Below are 17,293 nucleotides of genomic sequence, written 5' to 3' on the forward strand. Positions count from 1 at the left end.
CATGACCAGCCGACAATTTAAGAAAGTAAAGTAAAAAGCTAATTCCGAACAAACAAGACATCTTGAGAATCAAAATATAATTCAAACAAGACACAGACTGAGACTGTAAATTTTCGACTTTATTACAAAGTCATCTTCAGACAGAATGAAATACAATACTTTGCAACGCATATACATATATACAACACAGAGAGAGAGAGCGCACGTGTCAATCCAGCATGTAGGCGGAAGGCCGGTAAACCAAGCAGAGCGAAACATGATAAGGTTGTGAATAAAACTAAATATGTATGCTATATTTACAACAATATGTTAGATAGATTAATTTAAGGAAAGAAAGACCCGACAATTAGAATAGAGAGATTAAGTGAACAGTTGTAGTTCTTTGCTGGCTTTAAGTCCAGTGTTAAGGAAAGGTTTGTTGTGTTTGATTAAGAGTGCTTCAAGAAAGGCGAGAATATGATAGTTATTCGATTTAGTTATATGTAGAATTCTATAGTTATTGAAAACTAAGTTCTCAATAGGTGAAGGGTTATTCAAAGATAATGGTATATCGTTGAGTAGTGAAAACTGGTTTTGTAGTGTGGCTAAGAATTGAGCATGCTCACACTCAGAGAAATGTTGGCCTACTGCACTAGAAGAGAGCCTAGTAGAATGCTCTTTCAAACGTACAGAAAGGCACCTTTGCGTCATGCCAATATAGGTTTTCCCGCAGCCAGGGCAAGCGACTTCGTATACTAAATTGCTACGAGATAAAGAAGGAAGTTTGTCTTTGTTAGAAACAAAATAAGACAACCTTTTAGTGTCGTAAATAGTGACGAATTTCACCGGTTTGGAAGAAATCTTTGTATTTTATTGAGACATGATTTAACCAGAAAATCGCCCCGATTTCCGAGATAAGGTATACGGATCCAGATTTTGGGCAATAGATTATCATCCGCTTCATGAATAACCGTATTGACAACAGGAGTGGAATTTGGAAAATACTTAGTTTTGTGTTTATTTAGCGTAGAGTATATAACATTATTAGGATAACCATTCCAAGACATGAAAGATTTGATGATTTTAATTTGACTATTGAAAAGCTTTTCCGAACTACAAATTTTAACACCTACCAACATTGTTCAAGTGTGAAGGGGGTATTTCATTATGTAATAGAGAAGTCTACGAATTATAATTTCCACGATTGTAATCATATTTAAAAGACAAACCAGGAGGCACCACAATGGTTGGTGTCGAGAAAAGCTTTTTAAAAGTTTCAAGCCTCTTGTTCTTTGGAAACAGCCTACTTCAGTGAATGTGATTTTATACTCAAGCTTGTTGCATATGTGATAAATTTACTGAAATATGATCCTGCATTTTCCTAACCGATAACAAAGCAATTTGACAACTCTTTATCATGGTGAATTATTAGGAAGGAGTGGGGAGTTGTCACAGGCTTGTCGACACTGCATGCATGCTGCTACCAGAGGCGTTGAATAATTGAGACATTAGACACGAAAGTGTAAAGAAAGTCTGAAATACTACAGGTCAAGAATGCCTTGTTTTATTCTAGCTAAAATTTATCATTGATATTGTAAATCATGATCACCCGACCGCCAGATCTGGTGGTGAACGCCTACGGGTTTTTTATTTTACCTACACCTTTTTTCGAAGAATTTTAAATAAATTATTTTCATGCTGTGCTCACACTCGAAGAAATCGACAAATTATGTACAACTTTTTGGGTAGCAATATATATTTGCCAATAAATTTCCGCTAGTGGGCGGGAAGGATAACTATATAAATGCAGAATTTGCTCGAGGATGTATAATGTAATAAGTTATAGATGTTCAAATGTTAACGGTTAACCTTATAGGAATAGGAGCGCAATGCATGATGGTAGTTGGGTATCATTTGTATTCTTTTCGAAGTGGCTGCCATTTTGTAACAATTTTGTTTGAGCATAAGAATTCAGCGATTTTCCCGTCTTTACCTATCGTAAATAAACACGTTCACGGCGCGTTTTTAATGGGGGTACGTTTGACGATGTTTGTGGAGAAAATGAGCGAAATCGCCCAAGTGGCAACAGAGAAAACACATTTTTTATCGATCGAAGGAGTGGATATAATTCTAGAAAAAGTGAAAAACATTCCTTCGCAACCTCTCTTGGCCTGTTTTGGGGTGAGTACCCTTCTACATGATATTATAGCAAATTCTTTTAGCCTATAGCTCTTTCGACGACCTTTTTCTACCCCGATTTCGTACTAGTTGTAAACATAAACATATGATCTTGTGCCTCTGAATGGTTTGTTTTGATACATTATTTGAGCGATTGTTTTGAAATTAACACGGCTGTCTAGCCTGTGAACTAGAGAGGTTTTGGCGCGAAAAAGATCCGCTTTAGTTCTGGTTTTTTTAAAATACACTTGTTCGATATATTGCTGCTGTTTGAAGGCTGTTTTCGATCCTGTTCATCCTTCGTGACTGCTCTGGTTTTTGTTTTCCTCTTGCTTAAATATAAATTTTGAATAATTTCTAGCCTTTCTAACCATATATTTCCTATGTAAAAATTAAATCTTGTACTGTTAAATTTATGAAGAATAAACACTAACGCTAAAATCCGACGTTTCAGAGTCATCTTGACTCCATTATCAAGGTTTAATAAAGTGAAGTGAATTATAAAAATTACAGCATTTAAACAAAATCAGAATACAAAAGGTATTGTTATGATGACACACGCACACAAGATCATATAAAGTGCGTGTGTAATCATAACAATACCTTTTAAATGCTGTAATTTTTATAATTCACTTCACTTTATTAAACCTTGATAATGGAGTCAAGATGACTCTGAAACGTCGGATTTAAGCGTTAGTGTTTATTCTTCATACATTTTCTAAATGTGTTCTACTGTTAAATTGTTTAGGTATTAAAATTGGGCTAGTGGTAATTTGATTTAGGTTAAAAAATTGATTTTAATTAAAGTGATTTAGAAATAAGTTTTAATATTTGTGAATACTGTATATATTATAAAATTGTAAATAGTTTAGTCCTAGGTAAAGTATCTTTTAAAGTATTTTAAATATAATTATTTTAATTAAATTGTATTCAGATAAATATAATTAGTTAACGTTTTAGGCCCCTAGTCAAATTGTCACTTGTTAGTAAAATTCATGGTATTGCAAGACATGCTTGGTAGAAAGACTTGTAGTGGTCTTGCACTTGGAACAGCCACCATGAGAGACCATTATTGCAGCACAATGCCCAGTCATTGACCTAACAAGCTTGTTTGTTACATCTGGATCAACAGCCTCACGTGATGCGAAAATGGTCTCTTTCATTCTTCCAGATGTCGAGATGGGCTTCTATCTGACCTCTTCCTCACTTATTCCCAAAAATGTTCAATGAGGTCTACGTCAGCAATCTCTTATAGCCCTGGGCTGGTCAATATCACTTTCTTTCAGGCTCTTTTCTGAATGACATGGTGCCCCCATCTTACTGGAAGATATAATCTCCACCACAAAGCCATCTCATTTATTAGGAAAGTTCTAGATACAAGCGAGACATACCATTTTCCGTAACAAGTGACAATTTGACTGGGGGCCTAAAACTTTTGCACAGTACTGTATATAAATGGAAGACAATCCTTGCAGTTCAATGGATGTAGAACAAAGCAAAATGCAAACAGAAATGAAAAGGTGGACCAAAGATTTACAGTCATTGCCAAAATTTACTCATGCCTTGCTACTACAGCACTTAGACATTCCAGGTGAAAATGATGCTAGCAGACACAAAAAACTGGGGTACCGCTTGTTTAAGGATGGTTATGTAAACAAACTTGAAGTTAAAGCTGATGTAATGATAGGTAGTGAAGCTCAGTTCTTGATAAAAGCTTGTGCATCAATGAAGAAAAAAGTATATATTGTTTATGTTAATCTAAATCAAAACACTGGTGAACTGCATGGTAACTGTACTTGTAAGGCTGGAAAAGGAGGCTGTTGTAAGCATGTTGTTGCAGTTCTATTTCAAATACTTGATTACATTGAGTTGGAACTAACTGAAGTGCCAGGTAATTTGACATTATTGTGATTGCAGTATTGTGCATGATTTGACATTATTTTGACATTATTGCAGTATTGTGATTTTTGTGAGATGAAAAAGTGGCAGATTGGCTCCGGCATGTTGATGGCATTTCAATCATTATTTCTGTGTAATGACTCTAGTTTGTGGAAAGTTTTGCTTGAAGCACAAAGGCATGTTTTGATTGACACATTCTCTTGTCAGCCAAATAGGCAGTGCACGAAGTCATTGATTAAGAAATGTCAGCCAAGTAATCCAAATTCTGGACACATGCATACATGATATGCCAAACCTGTGGGCTAGTTCTTGTTGTAGGAAACCACAAAGTAATCTAGCTAACACCATGAATAGCTCTTGCTCGGGTGACAATGACCTTTTCTTTCCACACTTTTTCTGTTCAGCTGATATTATTTCACTAGTATTTGACCCATAGTATATCAAACTATTGCATGCTGGTGACAGGTAATCAAAGAAAATTTTGAATGTTGTATAATCTGGAAAACCAGTATAAAATTGAAAGTCGCTATCTGAAATATGCACTGCTGTGATGATGTTATATAGGCCTCACAACTTTCTTCAAGAGAAGCACATTTGGATTCAAGTTGTTTAATTTGCTCTTTTAATTTAGAATTTTCAGTTTGCATGTCATGCACTGATGTTGTATCTGCAGGCTGACTAATATTACAAGTTACCATCTCATTTGTGGAAAAATGACTGCTAATGTTTTCAGTTAGCACAAGATCTTTCGATGCTATATTGCTAGGTTCAAAAGTTGTAGAGGGCTCATTTGATAAAGGACTATCCGGCTTTCGCAACACTCTCTCTCTTGGGTTTATTTCTTACACAATTTGTCAGTATGGTTGGAACATTGTTAATGTAAGACTTTTTTCCATCAAGAAAATGTGCTGAGCATAGCCTGTAGTAATGCTTTATTTTCAATAACCCCTTAGTCTTTAGCACTTTATGCCATTTCCTTTTTAGTTTCTCATCTTTAGGTACTGAGTAAAATGAAAGCTCAGGATTCTGTATGCTGTTATTTGTACATTGTGGAAAACAACAGTTTTTCCCACCACGAGCATGTGGATTACCAGTATTCTTAACATTTTTGCTTTGTTCTGCATCCATTGAACTGCAAGGATGGTCTTCCATTTATATATAATAATTAATAATTTACGGTAACTTCGTCAGGTTACAACAAAATTGATACCCTACAAAGTTCATCATTACAAGCCTATATACATTAATATATAATTATACGTGTAATGCAGTTATACAAAAATGCAGTTATATACAACTCCGTGAATTCCATAGTATCGAAGTTTAGCCACCAAAATCTCATGGTCGACCGTATCAAAAGCCTTCTTCAGATCTAAAAAACTAAGGCATTAATATTGCCGCAGTCGATATTATAAGCCCAACTGTCTGTGGCCTCAAGTAAGGCAGTAACCGCTGAATGTAATCACGTAAAGAGCGGAAACCCGATTGGTTTTTAGATAGAAAATCATGCTCCAACATGTATGTATAGAGTTGATTGTAGATCATTCGTTCGAAGGCCTTGGCCATTTTCAAAAGCCGCTTCGCGCCCGCGCAGGTGAAACGGACGGTGATAGAGAACCGCCTTACCTCTCTTTAAGTACCCTCCAGACTCGTCTCAAATGATATACATATAATATTATATAACGACACTCTTAATTCTGCTACTCACCTTAAATTTTCGCCAATTTTAGTTGCATTTATTATTGCAAACAGCTTTTTATGATAATCATCATCAGCTTCATTTGCTCCTTGCGCTTTCTCGCGATATAGTTTATGTCAAATGTTTCGCTGGATGAATCATTGTCCGAGACATTAGATTTGACCTCACAGACACAATCATCTGAAACGGTTGGCACCGAAAACCAACCAATCAGAAACCCTAACACAAATAACACGACAATAGCTATGACGACACCAACAATTCGTGCCGTTGTGAGCGTTACTGCCCTCATTTTTATTCCAAAATGTTCGTTGCGTTGACCAAGCGTTTCCTGGTATGATTTGTCGAATTTTTATCGGGGTAATGAACATAAACCAAAACCGGAAATGGCCGAAACTAAATCCCCGATATGTGAATGAAGGTAAACGAGTTATTAAAATTGAACAGACGTTATACTACTTAACTAGCTTTCGACTGCCTAACTGTATAGACCCATTGCACTGACGTCATAATAAAAAAGTTGTCCTCCAGATGTTTCCTTGCTTTACTAAAAATAATCGTTATGCGAGCGGTAAAGGTTTATAAAGCGGTCAAGAAAGCATTTAACGAAGCAAAGTTTCGTAGTTTCTCACGTACACTAGTAAATATTTCTGTATTTTGCCCACAATTAACGTTTTTGCAAAATTTATGCTACGTTAATTTGTCTTCCACTTGCCTAATGTGATGTCATGTGCCAGCCGGTCTATAGTCTTCGACCGGGTCAGGCAAGAGAGCTACATCCTCACATTTGCATGCGGTGATGCGGGTATGATATTTTTCCGCCTTCAGACTTGCGGTATGCAGATAAAATTGGCCGTCGACGCATGCCTACCGGCAATATAAATTACAAATCTTAACTTGAAATTCCTTGAAAGAACCTTATAGCAACCTTATTGCATACAAATCTACCATGCAGTGCGATGACATCTGCAGATTAAATCTGTAGCAATTTATTCTGCCTTATCCTGGATCCGCCTCTGTGTCGATGGCTGCTTGGCAGGCTTTTTCTCCGAATTTCTTCAAATCTGCTGCCTCGCTTTGATTACGATGACGACGCTGAGAGGAAGGTGGAAGTGCTACATTCCTCTCATTTTTGCAAACTTGTCGGTTGAACGCGAAGCTGGTCGGCAACATTTAAGAATTCATGGTTCCAAGTTCAGAGTTCTACCAGGGTCGCGGTTAGAATTTAACTAAACTCGGTTAATGTCTCATCATAAAAGGACATGTGCTTCCTGTAAATGCTGATCCACTTTTAATGTGCCGAACGCATTAACGCGGGGTAACCAGAACAAATATTTTCGAGAAAAACAAAGCCCTCTTGCTTCAGCGACGATCGATTAGGTTCGTTTTGAATTTAAAATACAAAAAAATATCGGTTTGTTAACAAAAAGTGTAATGTATATTATGATATTATATTATTTAAATGTTTTACTGCCCTAGTAGAATCTTAGATATGCATACATCAGAGAAGTGTCTTGCATTTGAAAAACTGCTGTCCTGGAAAATGATTTCTACTACAACGTGAATACTCTAAACATTACAAAGCAAAGTATCTTTAGTAGTCAGTCCTGGTTGTCATTCGCATCGGCTTTCAGTGTATCTGTTGCACTCGAAATCGCTTTGAATACAACAGATATCTGCTCCTTGATATCCAACCAATCTTGATCAGTTTTATTCTGCTTAAACATCAGATCAGAGATTCCCGGAAAACTGGTGCTACCATAGGCATTGTTGACAGATGGCGCGAATACAATGTGCCTTGTGGTTGGTCGATTTGGCAAGCCCGGGGCGCTGATGAAGGATTTCTCAACGTTGACCATACGGTCATTGAGATCTCGTAGTTTTACGTCATCTTTTTCGTCGAGTGCTTCTCTTTTTCCGCTTGGAATTTCTGCGCTTCTTCTTCGAATCTTAATAAAGCAAAGACAAAGTAATTCTGAAACTGCTCAAATCAGTGCCACAGTTTCAAAATTCCTCAACTCTCAATTTCGAAATCGTACCTTTTTATTGCACTCTCAATGTAATCTAAGGTGGCATTCTTTTCAAGTTCTTTCCCATGATTTTCCCTCAATGTTTTCAGTGAGCGGTTAAGAGATTTGCCATACTCTGTGACATCGAGTGGTAATACAAAACTATCAGCCGTATACATCAACAGTTTTGAGGCAACTCTAGCTGTGGTTAGGTGGAATTTGAAGTAGGGATCGATCAAACCTTGGAGCCATTTGTACGTGTCGTGGACTGTGTGATAAACGGGGTAGAATACCTTACCAGCGTAGGTCATGTCCAAGGATGGCACTCCTGGAGGGAAGGATAATAGATTAAAAAACTATTTATTGTTCCTATTTTATTAAAGTCAGTAAAAATTTTAAAAAATATAAATTAAATTAGTACCAAACAATGGTAACTGAAAAAGTTAATGACACATTATAAAAGTTATTTCTCCAGCATTTCAAGTCACTAGTTTCAGTAGCCAGCCTGACGATTTGTCCCGCTATGCTAGTATTTTGGTGATCTGATTGATTTGACTGTGAAAAAAAATACATTTCTAAAGACATGAATAATTACATATACTAACTAAATTCACATAGCGTGGCAAAATCGTCAGGCTGGCCACGCCACTGACTATATAGTTTGCGTGAATCTACTCTATGTACTGTATAATCGTGGTAAATATTTTTAGCTTGGCATGCCGTTTTTGCGTCTGCGTAGAGGCAATGCAGTTGAAAATTTGTATCTGTGTCGCCGGAAATGACGTCAGTTGCATTTTTCCGGCTCAGCATCGGAGCAAAATCGGTAAACACCTAAGCATCAATATATGGTTCGGACGATTTTCGGAGGATTGGAATATCGATTGTCCACACTCCACATGTAGAGTGTCAACTGTCGACTAAAAATTAGTCTAAATAAGGATCTTACTACCCAAGCGAACTACTAAAGCAAACTACTAAAGCAAACTACTAAAGCAAACTACGAAAGCAAACTACGAAAGCAAACTACCAAAGCGAACTACTAAAGCAAACTACTAAAGCAAACTACGAAAGCAAACTACGAAAGCAAACTCTAAAGCAAACTACCAAAGCAAAACTACCAAAGCGAACTACTAAAGCAAACTACTAAAGCAAACTACCAAAGCGAACTACTAAAGCAAACTACTAAAGCAAACTACGAAAGCAAACTACGAAAGCAAACTCTAAAGCAAACTACCAAAGCAAACTACCAAAGCGAACTACTAAAGCAAACTACTAAAGCAAACTACCAAAGCGAACTACTAAAGCAAACTACTAAAGCAAACTACGAAAGCAAACTACGAAAGCAAACTACTAAAGCAAACTACGAAAGCAAACTACCAAAGCGAACTACTAAAGCAAACTACCAAAGCTAACTACTAAAGCAACCTACTAAAGCAAACTACTAAAGCAAACTGCTAAAGCAAACTACAGTATTTAACTATGAAAGTAAACATTCAAAGCAAACTACATATTGTAAAAGTAAATCAAACTGAACCAAGCCGTACGACTACGTGTCTTAATATTGCAAACATAAACACGCCTTTTGTGCGTATCGTCTTGAAGGAAACAAAGGTGGTTGTAAAAAAGTTGTAACGTTCATAATACCGTTTATCTCGCTGTCTTCGTATTATTAATGCTACTATACTGTGTAACTTTTGTGTACTTAATTTCCCAGCAATAAAATGGGTGGTGCGAAATATATATTGTATTAATCAATATGTGTCGTTACGTTTTGGTCAAATGATATGTTATTACATTACTGTTAAGAATGGCAAACGATTACTTGACTTTGTATACAATTTATATTATGATAAACAACTAAAGGATCTTGTCAATTTACTGTTCACTTGGACTAAATGCCATGTTACTCAAGACATCTCCTTTTGAGACTTCGAACGTAACTCCTAACTTGTACAGATTACATGGCAACAAACTAAACAAAGGGACATGCTCACCATGATTCTGCAAATCAAATACGTTTCTATCTGTTATGTCAGAAATTACACAGCAAGTTCAATTGTATTAGGTAACATCGCGAGAGATGCGTGTAGTACTAATGGAGTGATTGCCGGCGCCAAACGAAAATGTATATGTATGCACTATTTGTATTTCGGCATATTACCTACCACATTAATTACTTAGATTGGACTGTTTCTATGGGGAGGGGTAGCATTTGTTATAATGAGGATTTTAGGCATTCTTTTCAAAATTTCTTTGTCTCTTTCTTTCTCACCCCCTCCCCCTTAGTGAAAACCGTATGCAAATAAATTGTGGTATCTATGGAGCCCTGAGTAATGGGTCAAAATATGTTACACAACGTAGACGCATGCATGGTACGCACATTGCGTACCTATTCTTAAACACTTATCTTAGGTAACTACTAGCCCAGACGATACTGTGCACCGTTCATAATTCTATTAGCATTTAATCTAACATTACTTCTCTCCACTACTAATTCAGTGTTCTACATGCGCCGTCAACAATTCCATGCAAATCTACAAACTTACCACAAAATTGATAAAAACTGGCGTAATCTGAACCCGCACCCAAATCTCTATAAGTGACGTTCGATTTCTTCATTTGATCGTATACTTTTTTCCCATGCGGATCGTCGACTTCTTTAACATTTTCATAAATTGCTGTCTTAAGCAGGGGGGAGCCGGCCAGCATAAAGGTTAGGTTACCATAGCATGCGACATCAACATTTATGTAGGTTATTGCTTTTGTTGACAAAGCTCGTTCATTTTCTTCCACCCATTCCGTTGATCCTATCAAACCTGATTCCTCTGCTCCCCAGCTGCAGAATTTAATGGTGCGTCTTGGGCGCCAACCTTGATAAGAGTAAAACTATTTTACGTGGCGTTGATTATTTCGACAATTTTGAATCAGCAAATGCGAGGATGAACCATGCAGTGTGATGAACATATTGGAAAAAATGTCGCGTAATGCTGTTAATTGCTTGTGTTTTTGAAATTGATATTTTCAATCCAGTAATTGTGATGATAATACTCGTGCTGATGTTAGATGTGCAAGCATCATTTACCCATCAATTGAATATATATTTTCAAAAGATGATTTGTGGTAATAATTAAGGTAGAATCATGAAGTGACACGAATCTTTTATATAGTACAATAAATTTGAAAATCGGTATTTTAAAATCAACCAAACAAATTTTAATCATAATCTTTGTAAATATATCATGCATAGAGTTTATTGAAATAAGCATACATGTTCCCACCATTTACTAATGTGTTATACGTTTAGCTGGCAAGCTGATCTGTGATCATGACGTCATGAGGCCCTGCGAGAAAACCATTCGCCAGGAGTCATTTCTCCTCATACAGCGTAAAGGGTGCGAGTGAAAATTCTATTTTCCAATTGATTGGAAAACGAAGCGTTTATGCACAGAGATAATAGAATTTTAAGTTATATGAAATGAAGGAAATAATGATTCATTTTTCGAGGAACTGGCTTCTGATTGATTGATTTTTATAACTTGGACACCGTTACCAAGTTTGTACGAGATGTTCAATGCACCCTTCCATATTTCAGGAACCTCTTTACCTTTTAGAATTAACGAAATAAAAAATTAGAGATTTTGACAATCTGATAATGACATATTAAAAGTACTGGGGAGGATCATTCGCAATGAGTACCAGGCCCGTCGGACGTAGGTTGCAGCATCCCCCCCCTCTCTCCTGAATAATATACTAGAATTTTTACTAAAGTGATTTTAGAGATAGAAACCTTTTTTAAAAAAAATTGTGTTGCTTATAAACACGATTTTAGCACCCCTCGAGAAACAAATACGCCTCTTTACTGTACAATAAATAGCTCGTTGATTTTCAAAGTGGAACATATAGCAACGCATAGAACGTATAGTAACTGTTGTCGTAACAACCCCCCCCCGCCCCAAGTCTTTCTGAAATTCTGTAATTTGACATTCTGACACCCTTCTTCTTCCCATTTGATAAAACATGGTGTTGCTGTCAAGAAAATCCATCACTCGTGCTATTATTGCCAGGCTAAATATATAGACGTAAATTTGCAATGTTCTAAACTCCTTCAGTTAAAACAACGCGGGCGGTGGCAGCATCAGGAGTCAAAGAGTTCCACGTTCGCTGTTCAAGCTATGTTTATATGCCACCAGTGAAAACGCGCTAGATATTATCTCTTATTGACTTTTTTCTCGAATATTCCACCACAAAACCCCCAGTTTTGCCAAACAAGATGCCACGATGCAGTATTGACCGAATATCAACTCGAGCTTAGGTACTTCTCGATTCAACATGATAATATAATATTAACTGTTGGAAAGAATGAATTTACCTCTTTGTTAAATAAGATTTCCACCTACCTTCCATGATCCCCAATAGTCTAACGGCATCTCCGTATGGCATCGGTGTAGCCGGGATCTTGGGCAGTCCAGCCTTCTCTTCGGGTATTCTGAATACCCCTTCGACTGACGGTAGACCAGGGGTCAGCGGATCTCCACGACCTACAAATATGCCTCCGCTCTCGACGCCCGTCTTTGGAAGCCAAATGTATTTTGGGTAGACCTTGTCTTGACCATATATTGCGTAATCTTTAGGATCGTTGTATAAAATGGCACCTTCTGCACCACATTCCTGGGCATTTTTTACCTGAAAGTTAAAACAAAATGAGATGGACCTTAATAAACATATTAAACAGGCGTATTACCTGCAAATGAAGAATGACTTCGAGGGGAATCATAGAAATATCAGCCGGTTTAAGAAAGTTTAACAATTTCAAGCATTAGCTAGTACTAATGTGTCAAACAATACTAGCGCACCAACCAAAGTGGGGTAATCACGGCAAGTGAAAAGAAAAATGGAAGAACTAAGAAATGTTGATGCATGCTTTTTATATTTCCACATTCTTCCAGGTCTACAGAAACGTTTGTTCGTAGCCGTACTTTGCTTTACATTTTTCAAACGGACCGGTTGAATTTCACACTGGACCTGATAAGGAGAAACCGGCTCATTGTGAAACACTTCTCAGCCAAAATTCCTCTGTTTACAGTTGTAAAACAAATTATTTCACCCCCAACCTTATCGCCGCGATATATCTTTCCATATCGCATGATGACAATGTAGCCACTGCAGTTTGCGATACTGAAGTTATTTTTCAATACTTGAAAATCTTCAGTTCTTCCATAATTTACATACAAGAGTTTCCCTTCGGCCGATCCTTGCTTTGCAAAACCCAGTAAGGGTGGGATCATCGTAGTGTCGTTTTCGCTCGGGTCTGCCAACTAAAATATAATTAAAATACTATACACTTAGTGTATGCTCCCGAGGGAAATAGTGAGTTTTGTTTTCCCAAGAGTCTGAATTTTCCCCGAGACGGAGTCTAGGGAAACATTGAGACTCGAGGGAAAATAAACTCACTATTTCCTGATTAAACACACTTTTAACATAAAGATTTTAAGGGATGCTTCAGGGCCTGCAAAACTCATTCACTGTCACGAAATTAGTCCACAAAGTGTAGTTCAATTGTATAGTTAGTGTGATTTGATACTCAAAATCTTAAATTGGTTTGCGTTACTACCACATGCGTTGTTAATCGTATACCACATATACATGCAGAATATTGTGATCGAATTAAGCTATAAATATTGCGGCAATCTACATGCAATCGGTGTTTTACCACCCCCACGCTGTAAATATGTGATACCTTCTCTGGTCCGGAGAACTCGAAAGTCACATCCCGAGTGGAATTCAAAATCTGTACGGAATTCGAGACGTTTGGTTGAACGTAAGGTAGAAGTATATCATATTCCGGTTGTTCCACTTTGTGAAATTTGTATTCATTCCGATCTCATCTGCCAATTCCTTTGAACGTGGTGTTCCTCCAACGTGGGGTCGCTCTGAAAAATACCTGTTCAAAATTGATAGCAAAAATTGAGATCATATGTTGCTGTTACACTGTATTACAGGTATCCCCGCTGAATAGTATGTTTTGTTTGATTTAGTATTCTCTTTCTGCCCTTATTTTAATACATATATTCTTTATTGTGCTGCTACCGAATCACTCACTAACTAACTATCATATTGCAATTATTGTCTTATATATATTCAACTACGTGTCAATCATTATACTAGTATTACTTATTAACTAGCTCAATACTACATTTGACTCATACGAACTGCTGTTAAAATACGTTGAACCCCAAAAAAGTTGACTACTGTGCTCTTTAACACCCCTCCTCCCCAAAAATTATAAATTTATAAATAAACTGGGGTGAAGCTAAATCTTTCGTTTTCTTCGGTGTGATTGATTTGAGGAGAGTTTATGTCAGGGAGGTTCTGATCTGGAAGAGGACGAAAACCTTGAATTAATGTTGAGCTACGTTTTAACTACGTTCACACCAGTGGTGGAAGAGAACTGATTAAATTCTTCGGCTACTAATCACGGATATTTACTGTAAACGACTGATTCCCTCTCTCTTTAGGATATATTTTCTTTAATTACTTTCCATAGCGATCTAGTGTTGTTTCTGTGTTGCTGAACATCCTTTAGAACATGTTCTCTATATAGCAATGTGCTTTAGCAAGTGCGGCTTTGGTTGAGTTACGGGCAGCTCTAAAGTTAGGCCAATTTTTGGCTCCGTTCCCAAGTATTTTGTCTATTACTATTTTGGCTATCCTATATTATCAACAAGGAAGACAGTGTGAACGTGGTCCAGGTCAGGTCTAGGCCTGAAGTGTAAATGCGGCTTTAGACAAAGCAACGGACCCGGGAGTAGACTTAAGCATCTCACAATCCAGGTCTCTGAGAAAGATAATCAGTTTTCTCATTATCAGAGCTTGAACATACAAACAACGAGACCCGTCAATACGGCTTTCTAAACGTCATCTAAGAGGAAGTTTACTAAGCACTAGTGGTTGAGTTACGTTTTATGAGTTTTCTAACCGAACCGGGGGGGTCTGCACTATGAAATATTGGGCCGAGTTCTTTTTGTAGAGAGCGAGCGCGTTGAGAAAAAAAATGAGGTCTGTTTTTTTCCACTGTAAAGGTTAAGCAAAGCGAGGTTAAAACGTTTATTATATGGGATTAAGTACGTTACGTAAGGGGTGAGGTATTTTTTAGGATTTTTTGTTTATTTTCAAAGAGATTTCAGTAAACGATGGGATTTCGCAAGCATTTCCAGGCATTTCCAGGCATCCCCGTAAATCCTAGGATTTACGGAATTTTGAATTGTCAGAGATTTTTAGAGTGATATACACCCTTGTTTTGGACAAGTTAGGCAACTTTTAAATTATATTTTATATCGTCTCGTGTTTGAAAATGTCGCCGGAAAGCACTTCTATTTATGTTTTATAACACAAGCCTAGCGCATGCAGCGAACGTGACAACTCATTTTTTTCTCATGCACGACCCATGATTATGAGGTATTGTAATATAAGAGCTACTAGAATATTCCCCAGTCTTCAAAATTCTCGTATTTCATACCACATCATTGAATTGAACTCTTCCCGGAAAATTCACGTTATGTCGCTATCTTTGTGTTTATACTATATATAACTATATATTATACTATATGTCGCTATGAGTATCTTTGTGTTTATACTGTATAACTTTATTATACTATATATGTCGCTATCTTTGTGTTCATACGTGTGGACACCTCATAACAATTGCATAATCTGAAAGTGATTATCGACAGCACCATTTCGCGTGTGTGAGATTTTTTACCGTCCATGCACTGCGTCAGGTATGTTTTCAAGAAACTTTATACGTGTTTGTTAGGAGCTTGCCTGGGCATGTCGTCTTTCTGAGAAATGCTTTTCACGCGGCAATATATCATTTATCTGTGTAACCGGTGATCGTAATTACGCCACGCTAAGCCTTTAATCTCGCATGCAGTGTCTCAATTTTTTATTATAATCTAGCCCAAGATCTAGTCTAGCAAAACTATTTTTTAAAAAAGTACAGTGACCTCATTCAGCTCAAATCCGTTAAGTCCGTTCATTGCGGTTAATACCTCCTCAAAATTGAATCCGAAGAATTCAGATTCTACAGCAACTGCGTGTGTCTTACCTCAGATTTTCTCCGATTTTCTCCGCGTCCAGCAATTCGAACAGCTTCTTATGAAATTCATTTTTCTCCTTTATTTCTCCCTTGCGCTTTTTCGCGATATATTTCATGTCAAATTTTTCACCGGATGAATCATCTGAATCTCTTGGCGCCGAAAACCAGCCTATTAAAAATCCTAACACGAACAACACAACAACAGCTACAACGATACCGACAATTCGTCCTGTTGAAAGTCCTGACATTTTACTTGCTAACGTTATCGTATAACCGAACGCTGCAATACGGAGGCTGTCTGAACAACTACTGATGAGATTAAACCTCCGCACGTCATCATGCACGCGTGATAGCGCGTGTAATTGTTGAAATATTGGGTTGACCATACCATAATACTTCATTGACGATTGATCGCTGTATGTGTTCGACCTTTCCGTATCCCCGCTGCATGCCGTGCGGTGCCGTAGCGTGATTTTCTTAAGTCAACCTTTGCTGCCGCTGCAGTCCTGAAATGCAATCCTTTTGCAAGATATAATCATGGAATACTCCTCGTAAATGTCTTGATATAATTTACTGCTACAATTGAGAAGGAAGTGTATAAGAGGAGATTTTTTATTATGTCACGTATTTTGGCGGGAAAACGCTCAAAACCTAAAATCTTTTCGGCGTACCACTCAAAATCCATTTATTTTACCGTTATTCTTTAGATTATGTTGTGAACTAAGTTTTGAACTGTATTTGGTGAATGCAAAACACCAAACAAAGGAGTTATTACAAAATATAATGCGGCGGCTATCAACAATGTTATATTGTCAACGCCATTATAACTGAAATGAATACAAAAGAAGCTTCGATTCAAGTGTCATTTTCTTCTCGGCGTATCCCGAGAAATCTTTTCATTTTCACAATATTTTGAGATTATACAGTAAACATACTTTGTGGATGCTTTTCAGGTTTGCAAAACATTTTTAATGCTGAAAATTTTAGTGCTGTTGATAGATATAACTGAGGTTTTGAGCATATATTACGCGACATAGAAAAATATCTCCTCATAATTATAATATCATGTGAATACGTTGTTTGGACAAGTTGACCGAGTGCAGACATATTCTACATAATTATGAAGTATGATTTACAATGTGTTAGTTTTAAAACGTAAAGATGATGATAGCACCATCATTCAACGTCGCTCGAAATTACCTTTACTGTAACTGTCAATCAGGACATGTTAATCTAGTTGCGTGTAAGGGTGCATGCTTTGTGGCAGTGTTGTTAAGTTGCGTGACCGAAATAAGGTCAATTCATAAGTCAGTCCACTAATCGAAAGTTGTAAGTTCTCCAATTGTGAACGTTCGTTAGATAGATCAAAGTCGTGTTTATCGTATCTATAATGATCTCACTCCTTGCTTCGATTTGTATAACTGTATATTTTGT

At 37.1% G+C, this 17,293-nt stretch overlaps 1 protein-coding gene across 1 annotated transcript; it reads right to left on the reverse strand.

Moving 5' to 3' along the window:
• Window positions 1-7,356: 7,356 nt before the first annotated feature.
• LOC114520807 (glutamate carboxypeptidase 2-like) lies at window positions 7,357-16,107 on the reverse strand. Its single transcript, XM_028541140.1, has 9 exons — window positions 15,869-16,107; window positions 13,650-13,705; window positions 13,502-13,617; window positions 12,876-13,079; window positions 12,162-12,447; window positions 11,315-11,368; window positions 10,311-10,634; window positions 7,806-8,092; window positions 7,357-7,704 (listed from the first exon to the last, which is right to left on the reverse strand). The coding sequence occupies exons 1-9, from the start codon at window positions 16,105-16,107 to the stop codon at window positions 7,357-7,359; spliced, it is 1,914 nt and encodes a 637-aa protein (XP_028396941.1).
• Between the last annotated feature and the right edge of the window lie 1,186 nt (window positions 16,108-17,293).

This window comes from Dendronephthya gigantea, unplaced genomic scaffold (assembly GCF_004324835.1).
Source record: "Dendronephthya gigantea isolate DGI-Jeju-01 unplaced genomic scaffold, DenGig_1.0 000018F, whole genome shotgun sequence".
NCBI classification, from domain to species: domain Eukaryota; kingdom Metazoa; phylum Cnidaria; class Anthozoa; order Malacalcyonacea; family Nephtheidae; genus Dendronephthya; species Dendronephthya gigantea.